At 45.2% G+C, this 16,685-nt stretch overlaps 3 protein-coding genes across 3 annotated transcripts; all 3 read left to right on the top strand.

Annotated features, from left to right (window-relative positions):
* Position 1: 1 nt before the first annotated feature.
* Positions 2-16,390, top strand: LOC125767172 (uncharacterized). Its single transcript, XM_049433485.1, has 28 exons — positions 2-1,106; positions 1,175-1,276; positions 1,414-1,707; positions 1,772-2,105; positions 2,174-2,414; positions 2,491-2,684; positions 3,073-3,980; positions 4,063-4,164; positions 4,224-4,517; positions 4,591-4,924; positions 4,995-5,235; positions 5,313-5,447; positions 7,338-7,968; positions 8,033-8,488; positions 8,557-9,181; positions 9,241-9,481; positions 9,545-9,738; positions 10,372-11,234; positions 11,312-11,413; positions 11,484-12,111; positions 12,174-12,417; positions 12,501-12,669; positions 13,458-14,276; positions 14,336-14,689; positions 14,761-14,862; positions 14,939-15,566; positions 15,635-15,884; positions 15,960-16,390. The coding sequence occupies exons 1-28, from the start codon at positions 225-227 to the stop codon at positions 16,159-16,161; spliced, it is 10,569 nt and encodes a 3,522-aa protein (XP_049289442.1). The 5' UTR covers positions 2-224; the 3' UTR covers positions 16,162-16,390.
* Positions 2,715-5,621, top strand: LOC125770948 (phenoloxidase 8-like). Its single transcript, XM_049441061.1, has 6 exons — positions 2,715-3,980; positions 4,063-4,164; positions 4,224-4,517; positions 4,591-4,924; positions 4,995-5,235; positions 5,313-5,621. Exons 1-6 carry the CDS (start codon positions 3,099-3,101, stop codon positions 5,512-5,514), a joined length of 2,055 nt encoding a protein of 684 aa, XP_049297018.1. The 5' UTR covers positions 2,715-3,098; the 3' UTR covers positions 5,515-5,621.
* Positions 10,115-12,814, top strand: LOC125770947 (phenoloxidase 8-like). The gene is made up of 5 exons (XM_049441059.1): positions 10,115-11,234; positions 11,312-11,413; positions 11,484-12,111; positions 12,174-12,417; positions 12,501-12,814. Exons 1-5 carry the CDS (start codon positions 10,353-10,355, stop codon positions 12,700-12,702), a joined length of 2,058 nt encoding a protein of 685 aa, XP_049297016.1. The 5' UTR covers positions 10,115-10,352; the 3' UTR covers positions 12,703-12,814.
* Positions 16,391-16,685: the final 295 nt, after the last annotated feature.

The following is a 16,685-nucleotide window of genomic DNA, read 5'->3' as shown; positions in this document are numbered from 1 at the left end:
ACTGTGGGACTTTACATCCGTAAACAAGTTGCAGATACACTGGACAACAAATAGTGCTATGGCCCTGAATTTCTTACCACAGACCACAGAGATTGATCGCTATACGATTAAAGATGCACACCCTTTTGATGTGTATATAAAGCTGCCATAATTGGTGCAGTGGGTCAGTTAGACATTGAGGTTACAAGTGTGCTAAACGCAATCGGATTTGTTGCATTCGTACGATGACTGATAACAATACGCTGTTTCGTGGCTTGATGCAGAAACCATACGAGCCCACGTTCGTGCCGAAGGTGGATGGTAAGCTGTACTACGATCTACCGGATACTTACCTTACGGATCAGTACCGCCCGTTTGGATCATCGATACAGAATCGCTTCAGTACGAACGCGGAGACGCGTGTACCGTTTCCAAACATTACACCACCGAATCTATCGTTTGCGGACGTTGTAAAACGCAGAGGTGTGTTTTCGGTGTTCAATGCTGGACATAAACGTGCAGCAGGTCAACTCATACAGCTGTTTCTCGATCAACCCGATCCGACCAGACTGAGAGCAGTGGCCGCATACGTGCGTGATCGCGTAAATGCGCCCATGTTTCAGTATGCGCTTGCGATCGCACTGATTCACCGGGAGGATACACGCGACGTTCAGATTCCAAGCTTTTTGGAACTGTTCCCCGATCGTTACATCGATCCGGGTGTATTTCCGCTGTTGCGTGAGGAAAGCAACTTGTTGGACATGGGTAACAGACGCGCCATCGATATCCCGTCCAACTACACTGCGTCGGATCGGGTTGACGAACAGCGGGTTGCGTACTGGCGGGAAGATATCGGCCTTAGTTTGCACCATTGGCACTGGCATCTGGTGTACCCGTCGACCGGTCCGGATCGTGTTGTGCGGAAGGATCGTCGGGGTGAACTGTTCTACCATATGCATCAGCAGACGATTGCACGGTATAACATCGAACGGTTCGCCAACGGTTTGCCGCGTACCCGTTCGTTCAGTCAGTTGCGAGAAGCCATTCCGGAAGCTTACTTCCCGAAGATTGTGCGCAGTTCGGATGGGAGAGCCTACTCTTGTCGCTATCCAAATCAAGTGATGAAGGTAGGTTTAAAAAGTTCATAGACCAAAATTTAGAGCTATCAAAATACTGACATTTTCTTCCCTTTTAGGACGTGAATAGAACCGAGGATGAATCGACGATTCGTTTGGCGGATATGGACGTTTCAATAAAACGCATTTTTGAAGCAATTGATAATGGAGTCGCCCAAGCGGTAAGGCATCTCTGACTCTCTAAAGGCCAGTCTTCGTACGAATTGCGTCGATACCAAATCTTCACTACATCGAACGCCGTCACCAGTGACACCATGGCGAACACGATCTAATTGCTTGGAACTTTCTTTTAATTTAGACGAATGGAGATCGCATTCCACTCGACAACAACAAGGGAATCGATATTCTCGGTGATATGCTAGAGGCAAGCACCATTTCAATCAATTTCAACTATTACGGCGACTATCATCAGAACGGACACGTCATGCTGGGCTACATCCACGATCCGGATAATGCGTATCTGGAGGGCGTTGGTGTTATGGGTGATCTAACGACGACCATGCGTGATCCTTTGTTCTATCGCTGGCATCAGCACATCGACGACATTTTCGTTCGCCACAAACAGCGTCTGCCGGCGTACACGAACAACGATGTAAGGAATATTGTCCATTTACCTTGTGTGCAATTACTAATATAAAACCTTTGTTTGTTTTTAGCTTTCATTTAACGATATTACGGTGGATAGTTTCAATGTACAGCTGAACAAAGCGAACGCTCCGTTGAATATGCTGCTAACGTTTTGGCAGAGATCACAGTTTGATCTCGGTACGGGGTTAGATTTCGTGCCGGAGGGTAATCTGTTTGTGACGTTCACCCACATCCAACATGCTCCGTTTAGCTATCGGATTCAGGCAAGCAATAATAGCGGCACTATGCGACGTGGTACTGTACGTTTGTTTCTCGGACCGAAAGTGAACGAACGTGGGGAGGTGTTGCCTTTCCGCGATCAGCGCCGTCATATGGTGGAGGTGGATAAATTCACTGTCAACTGTAAGTCTTAATCGTCCGTTTTGTCCACAGTTGGATGGGTTTGAATAGTAAATTATTCTCTCTTTTAGTGCGTCCGGGACAGAACTCTATCGTTAGACGTTCGGATCAATCGAATCTAACCATCCCGTACGAACGAACGTTCCGTAATATAGCCGCATCGAGTCAACCAGGCACAGAGGTGTTTCAGTTTTGTAACTGTGGATGGCCATCGCACATGCTGCTACCGAAAGGATCGCCAACCGGTCTGGAATATGATTTTTTCATTTTGATTTCGGATTACAACCAGGATCGTGTTGAAGAATTTGATGAGTAAGCACTTGCTTCAAACACTTATGTTATTGAAATTATTATTAGTAACATTTTCATTCCGGTTGTTCTTTATCAGAAACGAAAATTGCAACGATGCGCACATGTTTTGCGGTTTGCGCGATCGTCGCTTTCCCGACGCTCGCAGCATGGGTTACCCGTTCGATCGTTTTACACCGAGCACCGTCGGAAGCTTGCAGGACTTTACGCGCCCGTACAGAAATATGGCTGTAACACCCGTTACGATTCGTTTCACAAACACCGTAATTGCACGCACTTAGGCGGATGAAAGAATTTGGTGAATATTTTACAAACGAATGACAAAATAAAATCTTAATAGTGTGCTTAATAATGAAACTGTTTCGTTATCATTTCGGACGAATTCTCACTATCAGCAGTGGTTCTTATTGTTTTGTAAATTCTTCCACTCCAATCCCGGGTTGGGGTACTTGCAGCGTAATGACCAAATGTCCGTCATCGCTTCTGCCAGCGTATAACCACGATAAACAAAACTTGTTTATTTGCGGTGTACAGTTTATCGTTGCAACTGGGTTTGGTTGACCATTCTAGTCGACCGTTTTGCATATAAACGAGCGATAGTGGACACCACTTTTGCAGTCCAGCACACGTTGCATCGGTGTACAGTGATCGTGTGATAAAGAATCGTCTGTTTTTAGTCAACACAGTATGGCGGATATTAATACACGCTTTCGTGGACTGCTGCAACGTCCGTACGAACCAACGTTTGTGCCAAAAAACAATGGTCAATTGTACTACGATGTACCCGACAGTTATCTTACCGATCATTACCGTCCGTTCGGGGCGGCATTGCAGAACCGTTACGGTACCAACGCGCAAACGCGCATTCCATTGCCGAACATTACGGCACCGGATCTGGCATACGCGGATGTAGTTAGCCGTCGGGGTGCATTTTCCGTGTTTCAACCGGCACACCAGCGGGTGGCCAGCCAACTGATCGAACTGTTCCTTAACCAAACCAATCCGGATGCGCTCAGTGCTATAGCCGTGTACGCGCGCGATCGTCTAAATGGGCCACTGTTTCAGTACGCTCTCTCGGTAGCGTTGATGCATCGTACCGATACGAAGGATGTGGAGATACCGAGCTTTTTGGAGCTGTTCCCCGACCGGTACGTTGATCCGGCCGTTTTCCCACAGCTGCGCGAGGAAGGTACGCTGGTAGATCAGGGCGATCGTCGAGCGATTGAGATCCCGATGAACTTTACGGCCTCGGATAGGGTGGATGAGCAGCGGTTAGCTTACTGGCGGGAAGATATTGGTGTGAATTTACACCACTGGCATTGGCATCTGGTGTATCCGGCCCGTGGACCGGATCGTATCGTGCGCAAGGATCGCCGTGGCGAGCTGTTTTACTACATGCATCAGCAAACGATGGCACGCTACAATACGGAGCGTTTCGCGAATGGTTTGCCGCGTGTTGTGGCGTTTAGGAATTTTCGTGAAGCAATCCCGGAAGGGTACTTTCCTAAAATAACGCGCAGCTCTGATGGACGCTCATACCCGGCCCGGCATCCCAATGAAACGTTGAGGGTAGGTTACTGTTGGAGCGCAGTGAACGTGGATCGGATGTTTGGTTTCATTTGCTATGATACCATTTTGTATCTTCCAACAGGATCTTAAACGAGTTGAAGATGGAGTCATTGTATCGATCGCTGATATGGAACTGTGGACGACAAGAATTTTCGAAGCGATCGATAATGGGTTTGCTCAATCGGTAAGTTTTTGTTGTAAGTCAGATATTCTTGCAGCACCTCTATTTCTATCCTCCTGCAGTCAACCGATCAACGCGTTCCACTGGACAACGACAATGGAATAGATCTGTTGGGAAACATGGTTGAAGCGAGCTCCTTATCGGTGAATCTCCAATACTATGGAGATCTCCACAACAACGGACATAACATTTTGGGCTACATACACGATCCGGACAACTCGTTCTTGGAGGGTTTCGGTGTCGTCGGCGACAATACGACGGCAATGCGCGATCCGGTGTTTTATCGCTGGCATCAGCACATCGACGACATGTTCGTACGCCACAAGCAAAGGCTTCCGGCATACACCGGACAAGAGGTAAAGCTGATCTCTAGTAAACGGTAGAACATATGCTTGCTAATGCTAAATACTTCTTTTTTCTATCCTCTAGTTGTCATTTAACGATGTAGCCGTGGACAATTTTGAAATTCAGCTCAACAAAGCGAACGCTCCTATGAACATACTGCTCACATTCTGGCAAAGATCTCAGGTAAATCTCGGCACTGGGCTTGACTTTGGACCCGAGGGAAATCTGTTCGCAACGTTTACGCACATCCAGCACGCACCGTTCAGCTTCCGGATTCGGGTGAACAATCGTGCTGGTGATACCAGACGCGGTACGGTTCGTATTTTCTACGGTCCGAAAACGAATGAACGGGGCCAAACGTTGCCGTTCCGTGACCAGCGCCGTCTGATGGTGGAGTTGGATAAGTTTACCGTAACGCGTATGTTGTCTGCTGAAGAAGTTACTCAAACAGTATGTTAACAATTATGCATTTTCTTGCCTTCTTTTAGTTAATCCGGGTGCTAACACGATCGTGCGACGTTCGGATCAATCGAGCGTTACGATTCCGTACGAGCGAACGTTTAGGAATGTGGCCGCATCATCGTTGACGCGAAACGAAGCGTTCCAGTTCTGTAACTGTGGTTGGCCGAACCATATGCTACTTCCGAAGGGTTCACCCGATGGGTTAGAGTATGACTTTTTCGTTATGGTTTCGGACTACACGATGGACCGTGTTGAAGATTTCGATGAGTGAGTTTTTAGTACAGATTACAGACGCACCAGTTCGGCACGATTTACTTTACAACTCATATGTTCGTTCTACGCAGGAATGTTAACTGTAACGATGCTCACTCGTTCTGTGGATTGCGAGATCGACGCTATCCAGATGCACGCAGCATGGGTTATCCGTTCGATCGGTTCACGGCAGGCACGATCGGAAGTTTGCTGGATTTCACCAAACCGTACGTCAACATGCTCGTCACTCCCGTGAAGATACGGTTCACCAATACGGTTATAGCGCGAGCCTAAAATATATATTGCGGCGATGATAAGACTTTTTATAATTGTATGCGCATTTGAAGTTGAAATAAACGGACCTACGTATTTATGAGCAACAATCATTTTTGCCTACTTATTCACATATTCACATAGAGTTTTGGTTCTAACTAGCATAATTTCTGGTTAAATATAGGAAACAAGATAATACAAGGTCACATAAATACATTATAGTATGAAAAATCTTACATTATATATTCTACAAATTTCGACCAATGTTAGTGTGATCTGTTTATTAAAATAAGTTTATTAATACATTCAATAAAGTTTTTGCTAATAATCAAATATTCATGTACCAATGTTTATTTTTATTTATCTATCTTAGCTTACTTTTCGTCACAATCACTTATTCGAATTAAATATAAGATTCCTTCTTCATGCACTATCTACAGTAACTTATTTTGCATGGTCTTAAATTACTCTTCTTTAGCCTCAACGACAGCGCTATCCGGTAGCATACAACTCAAAAAATGAACTCTTAACTAACCGCAAAATTAACTACATACGGCCGGTTAGCTAATTCTCATGCATTCAAGCATTGGCAGCAGTGTATGATAGGCGTACGATAACGACAAAATTCCGCTGGCAGTTTGCAAGGTCCGATCTGTGGTTTTGCGTAGTGGTTTACATGCTGAGAGCATGAACTTTCTTTTTTATCAATATACAAGCCTTACTTATCAATGGACCATGTCGTTTGAATGATGGTGAGCATATGACTTGCATAATTAGAGATTTTTTTATGTATTCTGATGATTACTTGGCCGGATCCGTGCAAATAAAAAGAGAAGTAACTAAAGTCTTATCTATGTAAAAGGATAAGACCGAAAAATTCGGTAAACTGAACAGTAACTCTAAGAGCTCTAAAGCATTATACTTATTACAGAATGAGAATATGTCTATGACTAGGTCAAATAACTAAATGGAGCGATCAGAGGTTGAATTCTTGTCATACTTTAACTATCGTTGAGGTGACTCTGAGTCTAAATTACATGATAATGATGATCGTCAGAGATAAAGAGCTCTCGTCCTTTTCGCACTAGTACTCACCTCACAAAGTTGGTGAAAATACAAGATGTTCTCAACAAACAGGTAGCAACATCAGCTTTAACTCCGACTTTCCGGAAATGAATTTGGCAGGTGAAAGAAAGAATTAGAACCGCCTTCCTTAGATGAGAACTCTTGAGTGCGATCATATGGGGAGGTTTTAGACAGCGTACATATCGTAAATACTTGAGTGATAATATTTATTTACCTTTGATGTAAATGTCGAATAAATGATATAATTCTCAATAGTTGTGGAATATGCGAATATTAAGCACTGGGTGACTTTAGTATAAGAGTGCTCCATATGTTTGGAGAAGCATCGCTACCTACCTGAGGTGTCTTAAAACTGACGATTGTCTGTAAGATATATTGGTCAGGAGATGTTGAAGGTGCGGAATACACAACCAGGATAGTGATATTCTGTAAAAAGTTTTTTTAAAAAAGAATTTAGATTCTTAGAACTATTAGACATATTTAGATTAGAAGAATTTAGAGATTTAAGATCTAAAATGCTACACTTGTGCTTTAGAACGACCATTGATATACGATTTAAACATGCTACTATCAGATGTTACCAATCTATCTAATTTAAATGTTACATTTACCAACACAGTTCCCATTTTGGGGTTAAACTTAGCTAAATTCTCCTAAACCTTATCAGTGTGCGGTTAAGTGCGTGATGATCTGGCATTAGGCAGTACATTTTTTGGCAACGAATATAAAATAGCTCGATCGCAAAGAACCTGAAACAGTGTCGTTCAATCTAACGCCCCGCAAAAGTGTTCGGTTCGTGTCCGTGGCAAAGCGGTTGTTAACACGATGGCTACGATTCGGGACAAATTTCGTGGGCTGCTGCAGCACCCTTACGAGCCGTTGTTTTTGCCGAAAAATCAGGGCCAACTGTTCTTCGATCTGCCGGAGAATTTCTTCACCGATCGGTACCGACCGATCGGGCAGAATTTGATCAACAGGTTCGGTGCGGCTGCTGCCGTGCCGGCTGGTGCGAGTGCGGACACGCCGGTGATGAATCGCGTCTCGATCAATAGTATCCAGGAGCCGGATCTATCGTTTGCCGAAGCCATCCCAAGGCGTGGTGCATTTTCGTTGTTCATTCCGGAGCATCGCCGTATCGCGGGACGTTTGATTGAGCTGTTTCTGGAGCAACCCGACGCGGACACACTGGGAGATGTGGCAGCATTCGCTAGGGATCGTCTGAATGGGCCACTGTTCCAGTATGCACTGTCCAGTGCGGTGTTGCATCGTACCGATACGGATGATGTACCGGTGCCATCGTTTTTGCACCTATTTCCCGACCAGTTTGTAGATCCGGCTGTATTTCCGAAGATGCTGGAGGAAGGTCGTGCTGTACTTGAACCGAATCGGGTATGTGTTACAGTGCTTCTGGATATTCCGAGCTAGCTGGCGATCACATTGTTTCTCCATACAGATGTCGGTGGATATTCCGATGAACTACACGGCATCGGAACGAATTACGGAGCAGCGGATGGCTTACTTCCGTGAGGATATTGGCGTTAATCTGCATCACTGGCATTGGCATCTGGTGTATCCGGGTGATGGGCCCGATCGTGTTGTGCGGAAGGATCGTCGGGGTGAACTGTTCTACTACATGCATCAGCAGATGATTGCCAGATATCAGGTCGAACGATACAGCCAGGGATTGGGAAATGTGATACAGCTGAACAACCTTCGAGCACCCGTTCCGGAACCGTACTATCCGAAGATCTTGCGCAGTGCGAACAATCGTACATATCCGGCACGGTACGCCAATATGACGATGGAAGATGTCCAGCGTTCTGAGGATCAGCTGCTAGTTGTGATTTCGGATGTGGAGCGTCAGCTGCAACGTGTTATTGCAGCGATCGATGCGGGTGTAGTTGAAACGGTAAGAATGGATCAAGCAATCCCAGCGCCAGATATAGTATGAATTCCTGTTGTTTTTCTTCGTTCAAGCCAAGCGGACAACTTATACCACTCGACAACTTCCGGGGCATTGACGTGCTGGGAGATATTATTGAGAGTTCTGCAGTGTCGGTTAATCGTAACCTTTACGGCGATACACACAACAGTGGACACATCTTGCTTTCCTTCATTCATGACCCGAGGGGTGAATTTCTCGAGAGCTTCGGTGTGATGGGTGACGTAACGACTGCCATGCGCGATCCCATCTTCTATCGTTGGCACACTTACGTGAACAATCTGTTCTTGCGGCACAAGCTTCGATTGGCTCCCTATGTTGCAGCCGACCTTAGCAATCCGGGCGTTAACTTGACGAGTCTCGAGACGGAACTCGACCGTCAGGGATCGGTAAAGAATGTGTTGCTAACGTTCTGGCAACGTTCGCAGGTCGATTTGGGCGCTGGGTTGGATTTCGGTCCGGAGGGTAATGTGTTCGTTACCTTTACACATCTGCAGCATGCAGCCTTCAACTATCGGCTGCAAGTTGCCTACTCTGGTAAGGCAAAACCTGCTACGGTGCGTATCTTTTTAGCACCGAAACGCAACGAACGTGGAACGCTTCTCACGTTCGAAGAACAACGACGGCTTACCATCGAGATGGATACGTTCCGGGTGAACTGTAGGTAGTTGAAATGATTTAGTTAAACCACCCAAATTCACTGTATTGCTTTTTGCTAGTGTTGCCCGGCATTAATAACATCATCCGGCGCTCGGTGAACTCAAGCGTCTCGATCCCGTACGAGCGAACGTTCCGCAACGTGTCCCAATCGAACGTCGGGGATGAAACGTTCCGGTTCTGTGGCTGTGGATGGCCATCGCATATGCTGGTACCCAAGGGTGATCCGATCGGTGTGGAGTATGATCTTTTCGCTATGCTATCCAACCACGATAGAGACCGGGTGAATCCCTTATTTGATGAGTGAGTAGTGAACAGCAGTTTAAGGCTTCGAACAGGTATAATTATCATTGAATCTTTTCGCAGAAAATCGGGATGTAACGATGCACATTCGTTCTGCGGTTTGCAAGATCGTACGTACCCGGATGCACGCAACATGGGCTTCCCGTTCGATCGCCGCGTACCGCACACGGTTCGATCGTTTAATGATTTCGTTGCACCTTATCAAAATATGCGTGTCGCTACGGTGACGGTTCGTTTCACCAATACGGTTGTCGCGCGTACTTAACAATTTCACATTGAAAAATAACGAGGATCGCATCTACTATTTGGAAGAAGGTCTAAAACAAAACAAAAATCAGCTAAAAGAAAAATATGTTTTGGAAAATTTTGGGCAATAAATGGCATTTTTGAAAATTATACTAAAGAAAGTGTTTTATTCGATTGTCTTACCAACATTTTATCAATAAAAACATTTATTTCTACCAAGAAAAATCCTCTGTACATTAAGACAATTAAACTAGATTAATAATTCTACAGATTAGAAAAATAATAATCTAACATTTAACTAAGTAAGGTTTCCTTTTCTTATCTATGGCCAACATGCACTAAAAGTGCAATGTACTGCCCTGCGGTAAAACACTCAGATAAGTAAGTTATTCAACTTTCAACGTTTTGAAAATATCTGTTGCTAATTGCATTCTAATCAATGCAGCTAACCGTTCCATTGGAGTGTTAAAACGAGGTATAAATATGTGGACGCTTAGCTAGATTAACCAGTCACTTCAGGCAGAGCTAACAGCTTCCAACTCTCAAGAAAATTTGTGAATTTTCCAACTTTGAACTAGTGAATTTTGAAAAAAATTAAAGAAGCATTCAAATTAGCATCAGAAAAATGTCGGACATCGATACAGGATTCCTGTGTCTTATGACACGCCCCACGGAACCATTGTTTTATCCGAAGTACAACGGGGAAGTCTATATGGATCTTCCTAGTGAGTATCTTCCGGAACGATATCAGTCGATTGCTGATTCGATTAGAACACGCCATGGATCGACTGCAAAGCATCACATATCGATCAAACCGGTAGAGTTGCCGGATTTGAGCTACACGGCCCGTGTACCACGTCATGGTGACTTTAACCTATTCAATCCCGCCCAACGGCATACGGCGGGCCGGCTGATAGCGGATCTGATTGCGCAACCTAACCCAGAAACGATGCTCTCCGTGGCTGCTTATGCACGCGATCGTTTAAACCCGATCATGTTCCAGTACGCACTTGCCGTCGCGTTGGTACATCGTAAGGACACAGGTACGGTACCGGTTCCATCGTTTTTGGAAATGTTTCCAACCCGGTTCGTCGATCCGGCACTGTTTCCCAAGCTGCGTGAGGAAGGTTTCGTGGTGGAGCAGGGTGAACGGGTGGCGATCGAGGTACCGCACAATGCTACCGCATCCGAGCTAGATCCCGAACAACAGTTGGCTTACTTCCGTGAGGATATCGGCGTGAATCTGCACCATTGGCACTGGCATCTGGTGTATCCGCAAGAGGGTCCAGCGGAGGTGGTGAACAAGGATCGCCGTGGTGAGCTGTTCTACTATATGCACCGCCAGATCACGGCACGATACAATGTGGAACGGTTCTGCAATCGAATGCTACCGGCACCACCGTTGAAAAACCTCCGCGAACCCATCCCGGAGGCATATTTTCCGAAGCTGATTAACAGTGCGCTTAACAGGACGTACCCCGGAAGGGCAGCGAACATGCTGCTGAGTGTAAGTGAGATCAGGCGATCATGTGCAGGAGTAGAAGATGTTTTACTTATAATTTAAATTCTTCAACACACCGACAGCATGTCAATCGACCGGAAGAGGACGCAGTTACAACAATTCTGGAACTGGAATCAACACTTGGAAAGATAAAGGAAGCAATACAATCCGGATTTGCCCTTGCTGTAAGACTTAAATTATTTTAAATTGAGTTCTTCTTATATCGATAAAATCTATCTTTTATTCTCACTTCAGGAGGACGGTACAAAGATCCCACTGGATGAAAAGAATGGTATCGATGTGCTTGGAAATCTCGTGGAAAATTCCGATCTTTCCGTAAACATTCCGCACTACGGTAACTATCATTCGCTCGGTCACGTCCTCATCGGGTATATACACGATCCGGACAATCTGTACCACGAAGGGCACGGTGTCATGGGTGACTTTACAACGGCAATGCGCGATCCGACGTTTTACCGGTTCCATCGCCACGTGGACGATGTGTTCGATATGCACAAGCAAAAGCTTTCACCATACAATGAGCAGGAGCTTTCCTTTCCGGGCGTAACGATTGTGGACGCAACGGTACAGATAACGAGTGGTAAGGCGGCACGTAATCGGTTGCTTACCTTCTGGCAACGGACACAGGTTGATCTTGGTACGGGATTAGACTTCGGTCCGCAAGGTAACGTGGTGGCAACGTTCACCCACATTCAGCACGCACCGTTCGCGTACCAAATAATGGTACACAACGAAACGGTCGAACAGAAGAAGGGAACGGTACGGATCTTCCTCGCGCCTATTTACGATGCGTACGGTGAACAGTTGCTGTTGAGTGAGCAACGTCGTTACGTGCTGGAGCTGGACAAATTTGTTGTAAACTGTAAGTAGATTTTGGAGAATGCGAGGCTATGTTTAAATATTAATGTTTCCACTGTAACGTAGTGCATCCGGGTGAAAATAGGATCATCCGACATTCGGATCAATCGAGCGTGACCATACCGTACGAAAGAACTTTCCGGCGCATCGATGCATCCAACATGCCCGGATCGGAAAACTTTCGGTTCTGCAATTGCGGCTGGCCTGACCATATGCTGCTGCCCAAGGGTCACCCCGATGGGCAACCGTTCGATCTGTTTATTATGGTGTCTGACTACAAGGATGATGCAGTTAGTTCGGGTTTGAATACGTAAGTTCTATGTGTTTCGACGTGTGAAGCTTTTCCTTTACGTTATATTATGCTATAATTGTATTTCTTTTCTATACTTGCAGGAGAGCCGACTGTAACGATTCACACTCGTACTGTGGCTTGCGGGATCAGCTATTCCCTGATCGTCGTGCTATGGGATTTCCCTTCGATCGTTTGCCTGCTTCGCAGGATTATTTGATGAGGGATTTTGTTGGTCGATTTTCCAACATGAGTCGCACGGTTGCGGATGTGGTATTTACCAACACGGTCATTGCGCGAACCTAATTAAACGCTGGATAAGAACGTAGCCAAGTGATTGAACATTGAGACATGGAACTTTGCCTATTTTATTATTTAAAGCGGACAAAATGAAGCAATGAAAATAAACATACATAACTGAGCATTTAAAAAAACAATGATTTTAAGCGGTTTATTTTAATTCGGCAAATTAAAACTAGTGTGTAAATAATCCTTTGCCATTTTTTGTCGTAAACAACATCACACAAAATGTCTGGAAGCGGTATAATGATATATACAATCTGAAAACGGACAAAGAAAATGTTATATTTAATTATTCTTAAGAACCCAAAAAAAAAAGGACAGGTGGTTCAACGGCGTCATTCTTCAAAAGACTCTTACTTACACGATATTACATGCGGATCTTTCTCTCGTAACCAAGACTTACAGCTAAAGGTTAATAGCTTCAGGTAACGCCCGAAATGGCCAGCCTTCAAAAGTGCTTTTGTATAAAGAAAGTAGGCTCAAACTGATATGAAGTGATGGTATTGATATGTCCGCCAGAAAGGCAGTTTCAACACCTGATAAGTAAGTAAGTATCAGGTACCGGTCCTTCCAGAGTTAGGTAGGGGCTGATTAGAGTAAATAATAGATGAAGATCAACCTACATGAAGAATCTTCTCGTCTCTTGACGAAGAGTTATTTCAAAATTTTTAAGAAATAACTTGATTAACGTCCTCGCTTCATACTTTCTTATCCGAATTTATCGAGAAATTCACCACATGTACCAAAAATAAACCGAGTTATCGAAACACATTCTGTATGCGCTTGTTTTATGCTGCTTGCACAATGCACTACAGATGCAGATAAAAATGCACTATCGCAATTGCAGTGGTTTTCAACCGCAAAAAAACCCAGTTTTTGCAAGAGAAGTGCATGGTAGTGAGCGATTGCAATTACGCCGGATTTGCAGTTTGGAATGGTATATAAAGCTTGCAAATTTGTTCTGCCAGCATCACAAACGGTGTGTGCGTGTCACAGTAATCACTAGCTCACTTGTTTCTAATCTAAACCCCGATCGTTTCGAAAGCGTGAAAATGTCTGACAACAGAAAGTTATTGGCATTGATGCAGCGCCCGCTGGAACCAACGTTCTACCCGAAGGACAATGGTAAAACCGTAGTCGATCTGCCGGAAACTTATCTTACCGAACGGTATAAACCGATTGGAGGATCGCTTCAAACGCGCTTCTCAGCGGATGCGGACACACGCATTGCGGTCCGGGCATCGGCCCTGCCGGACTTTGCCTTTGCTGAGGTGATCCCACGGCGGGGCGATTTTTCGCTCTTCATTCCGAAACATCGGGAAATTGCGGGTCAGCTGATCAATGTGTTTATCAGCCAACCGGATGTGGATACGCTGATGAGTGCCGGATCGTTTGCTAGGGATCGATTGAACCCGATACTGTTCCAGTATGCGCTGTCCGTCGCAATTCAGCATCGGCCGGATACGAAGAATCTTCCCATTCCCAGCTTTCTGGAGCTGTTCCCGGACTCGTTCGTGGATCCGACCGTATTTCCCAAACTTCGTGAGGAAGGTGCGGTCGTTTCTCAAAAAGATCGGGTAAGTCTTTCGGAGCAAATATTAGCAGGGAATCTTTGTGCGACTTTCTGGTTTTGTAGATGACGATAAACATTGACATGAACTTCACTGCATCGGATCGAGAGGATGAACAGCGGCTGGCTTACTTCCGCGAGGATATCGGTGTGAATCTTCACCATTGGCATTGGCATCTGGTCTACCCGGGCGAAGGACCCAATAGTGTTGTGAATAAAGATCGTCGTGGTGAGCTGTTCTACTACATGCATCAGCAACTGATCGCACGCTACAATGTGGAGCGTTTCTGCAATCGTCTTGCCCGTGTACGTCCACTGACCAGCTTACGGGAGGCAATGCCTGAGGGATACTTCCCGAAGATTGTTAGAAGTTTCACGAATCGTGCGTTTCCTTCTCGTCCGCAGAATACGATTCTGAGGGTAGGTTTGATCGCGATCGAGAACGATGAGATTGTGTAATTTAACTATGCCCCGTTTTATGTTCTTTATAGGATTTGAATCGTATTGAAGAAAATGTTGTTCTTACGATAAATGACATTGAGCGTTGGGGTAGTCGTATCGCGGAAAGTATCGATGGTGGTTACGTTGTTGCAGTAAGTGCAGTGTCTTTCTAAATTTAACTCACTTAGGAGAAACTAAAAAGCAAGTCTCGGTCTGTTTGTTTTCTAGCCGGGAGGAAATCGAATTCCTCTGGACGAACAGACGGGTATCGATGTGCTGGGTAACATTATGGAACCGTCGGCCCTTTCCGTGAACAGTCAGTACTATGGAAACTATCACGGACATATGCACAATCTGATCGCGTACAGTCACGATCCGGAAAACCGTTTCCTGGAGGGTTATGGTGTGGTAGGCGAGTTCCAGACGGCTATGCGTGATCCAGCATTTTATCGTCTGCATGCCCAGGTGGACAACATGTTCCATCGTTACAAGCGTACGCTGCAACCGTACAACGCCAACCAGTTAGGATACGCCGGCGTTCAGATTCAATCGTTCGGTGTACAGCTGAACCGAGCCAATGCGCCGGCTAACGTGTTGCTGACGTACTGGCAACGATCGCAGGTTAATCTTGCTACCGGACTTGACTTTGGACCGGAAGGAAATGTGTTTGCCGCGTTCACTCACCTCCAACACGCACCGTTCACTTATCGGCTTACGGTTAACAACACCAGCGGTGCGGCACGCCGTGGTACATGCCGCATTTTCATAGCTCCCAAGGTGGATGAACGAAACACACCGCTGACAATGGATGAGCAGCGATTGCTAATGGTGGAGTTGGACAAGTTCCGCGTGAATTGTATGTGTTTTTTGTATGTTCTCAGTTTATATATGCAAAAGTAACTCACTACGTTTATATGTCCACAGTGACTCCAGGAACGAATAATCTGATCCGCCGTTCGGAGCAATCCAGCGTAACCATCCCATACGAGAGAACGTTCCGTTCGATGGCATTGTCTAACCTTGATCTGCCAGAAACGGAACAGTTCCGGTTCTGTAACTGTGGCTGGCCACATCATCTGCTGCTTCCGAAGAGTTCGGCCGAGGGTATGAAATTCGATCTGTTTGCGATGATCTCGAACTTTGCAGATGATACGGTCAATCAGGAGTTTGATGAGTATGATTGGATGTCACATTTGTTTGTAGGAAGTAAAGGCAATAATAGTGTTTCGTTTGTGTTCTCCCTTTATAGGAACATCAACTGCAATGATTCACACTCGTTCTGTGGCATCCGTGATCAACTGTATCCGGATAAACGACACATGGGGTACCCGTTCGATCGCCGGATTCCGGTGGCAGTGCGAACATTGACCGATTTTACGCGACCCAACTCTAACATGTCCAATATTGAGGTGAACATTCGCTTCACCAATACCGTGATCGCCAGAACCTGAACATCTTGACTTTGTCACATTGGAAGCTTTAGCAAGCAGGTTGTCGCTAGCGATAGTGTCATCGTTGAATTGGATTTGAGAACTTGGAAGTGCAGTGGTGTAGTCTTCGAGTTTCAGTTTAATTTTAACGCTTAATTAAGGCTCTTGCTATTGTTCTAATAGGAAACTGATATACGATCTTATAACGCATGTATATAATAAAGTGCTGCATATGAAAAATGTAAAAAAAGGTGTACGTTAAATAATATTGGGGACTAGGGTCGTCGGTTGATTGCATGTCTTTTAGAGCCCTCAAGTCGTTTGTCAGATTTCGATGTCTTATGCAACAAAGTTGATCTCCAGTGATAATGCTTTAGCATCAGGACAACTCTTTTAATATCTCAGCCCAAGATTTCACATCTTTTGTCAATTAATCTGGGTAACAGACTCTATTCTGCATTATCTGGTTTCAACAACACTAAGTTCTTAAATGCGAATCCTGAAATGTTTTCGCATAGACAACTACTGGAAGAAATATTTCTTTG

This window comes from Anopheles funestus, chromosome 3RL, assembly GCF_943734845.2.
Source record: "Anopheles funestus chromosome 3RL, idAnoFuneDA-416_04, whole genome shotgun sequence".
Classification (NCBI taxonomy): domain Eukaryota; kingdom Metazoa; phylum Arthropoda; class Insecta; order Diptera; family Culicidae; genus Anopheles; species Anopheles funestus.
This window is presented reverse-complemented; position numbering and strand designations above follow the sequence as displayed.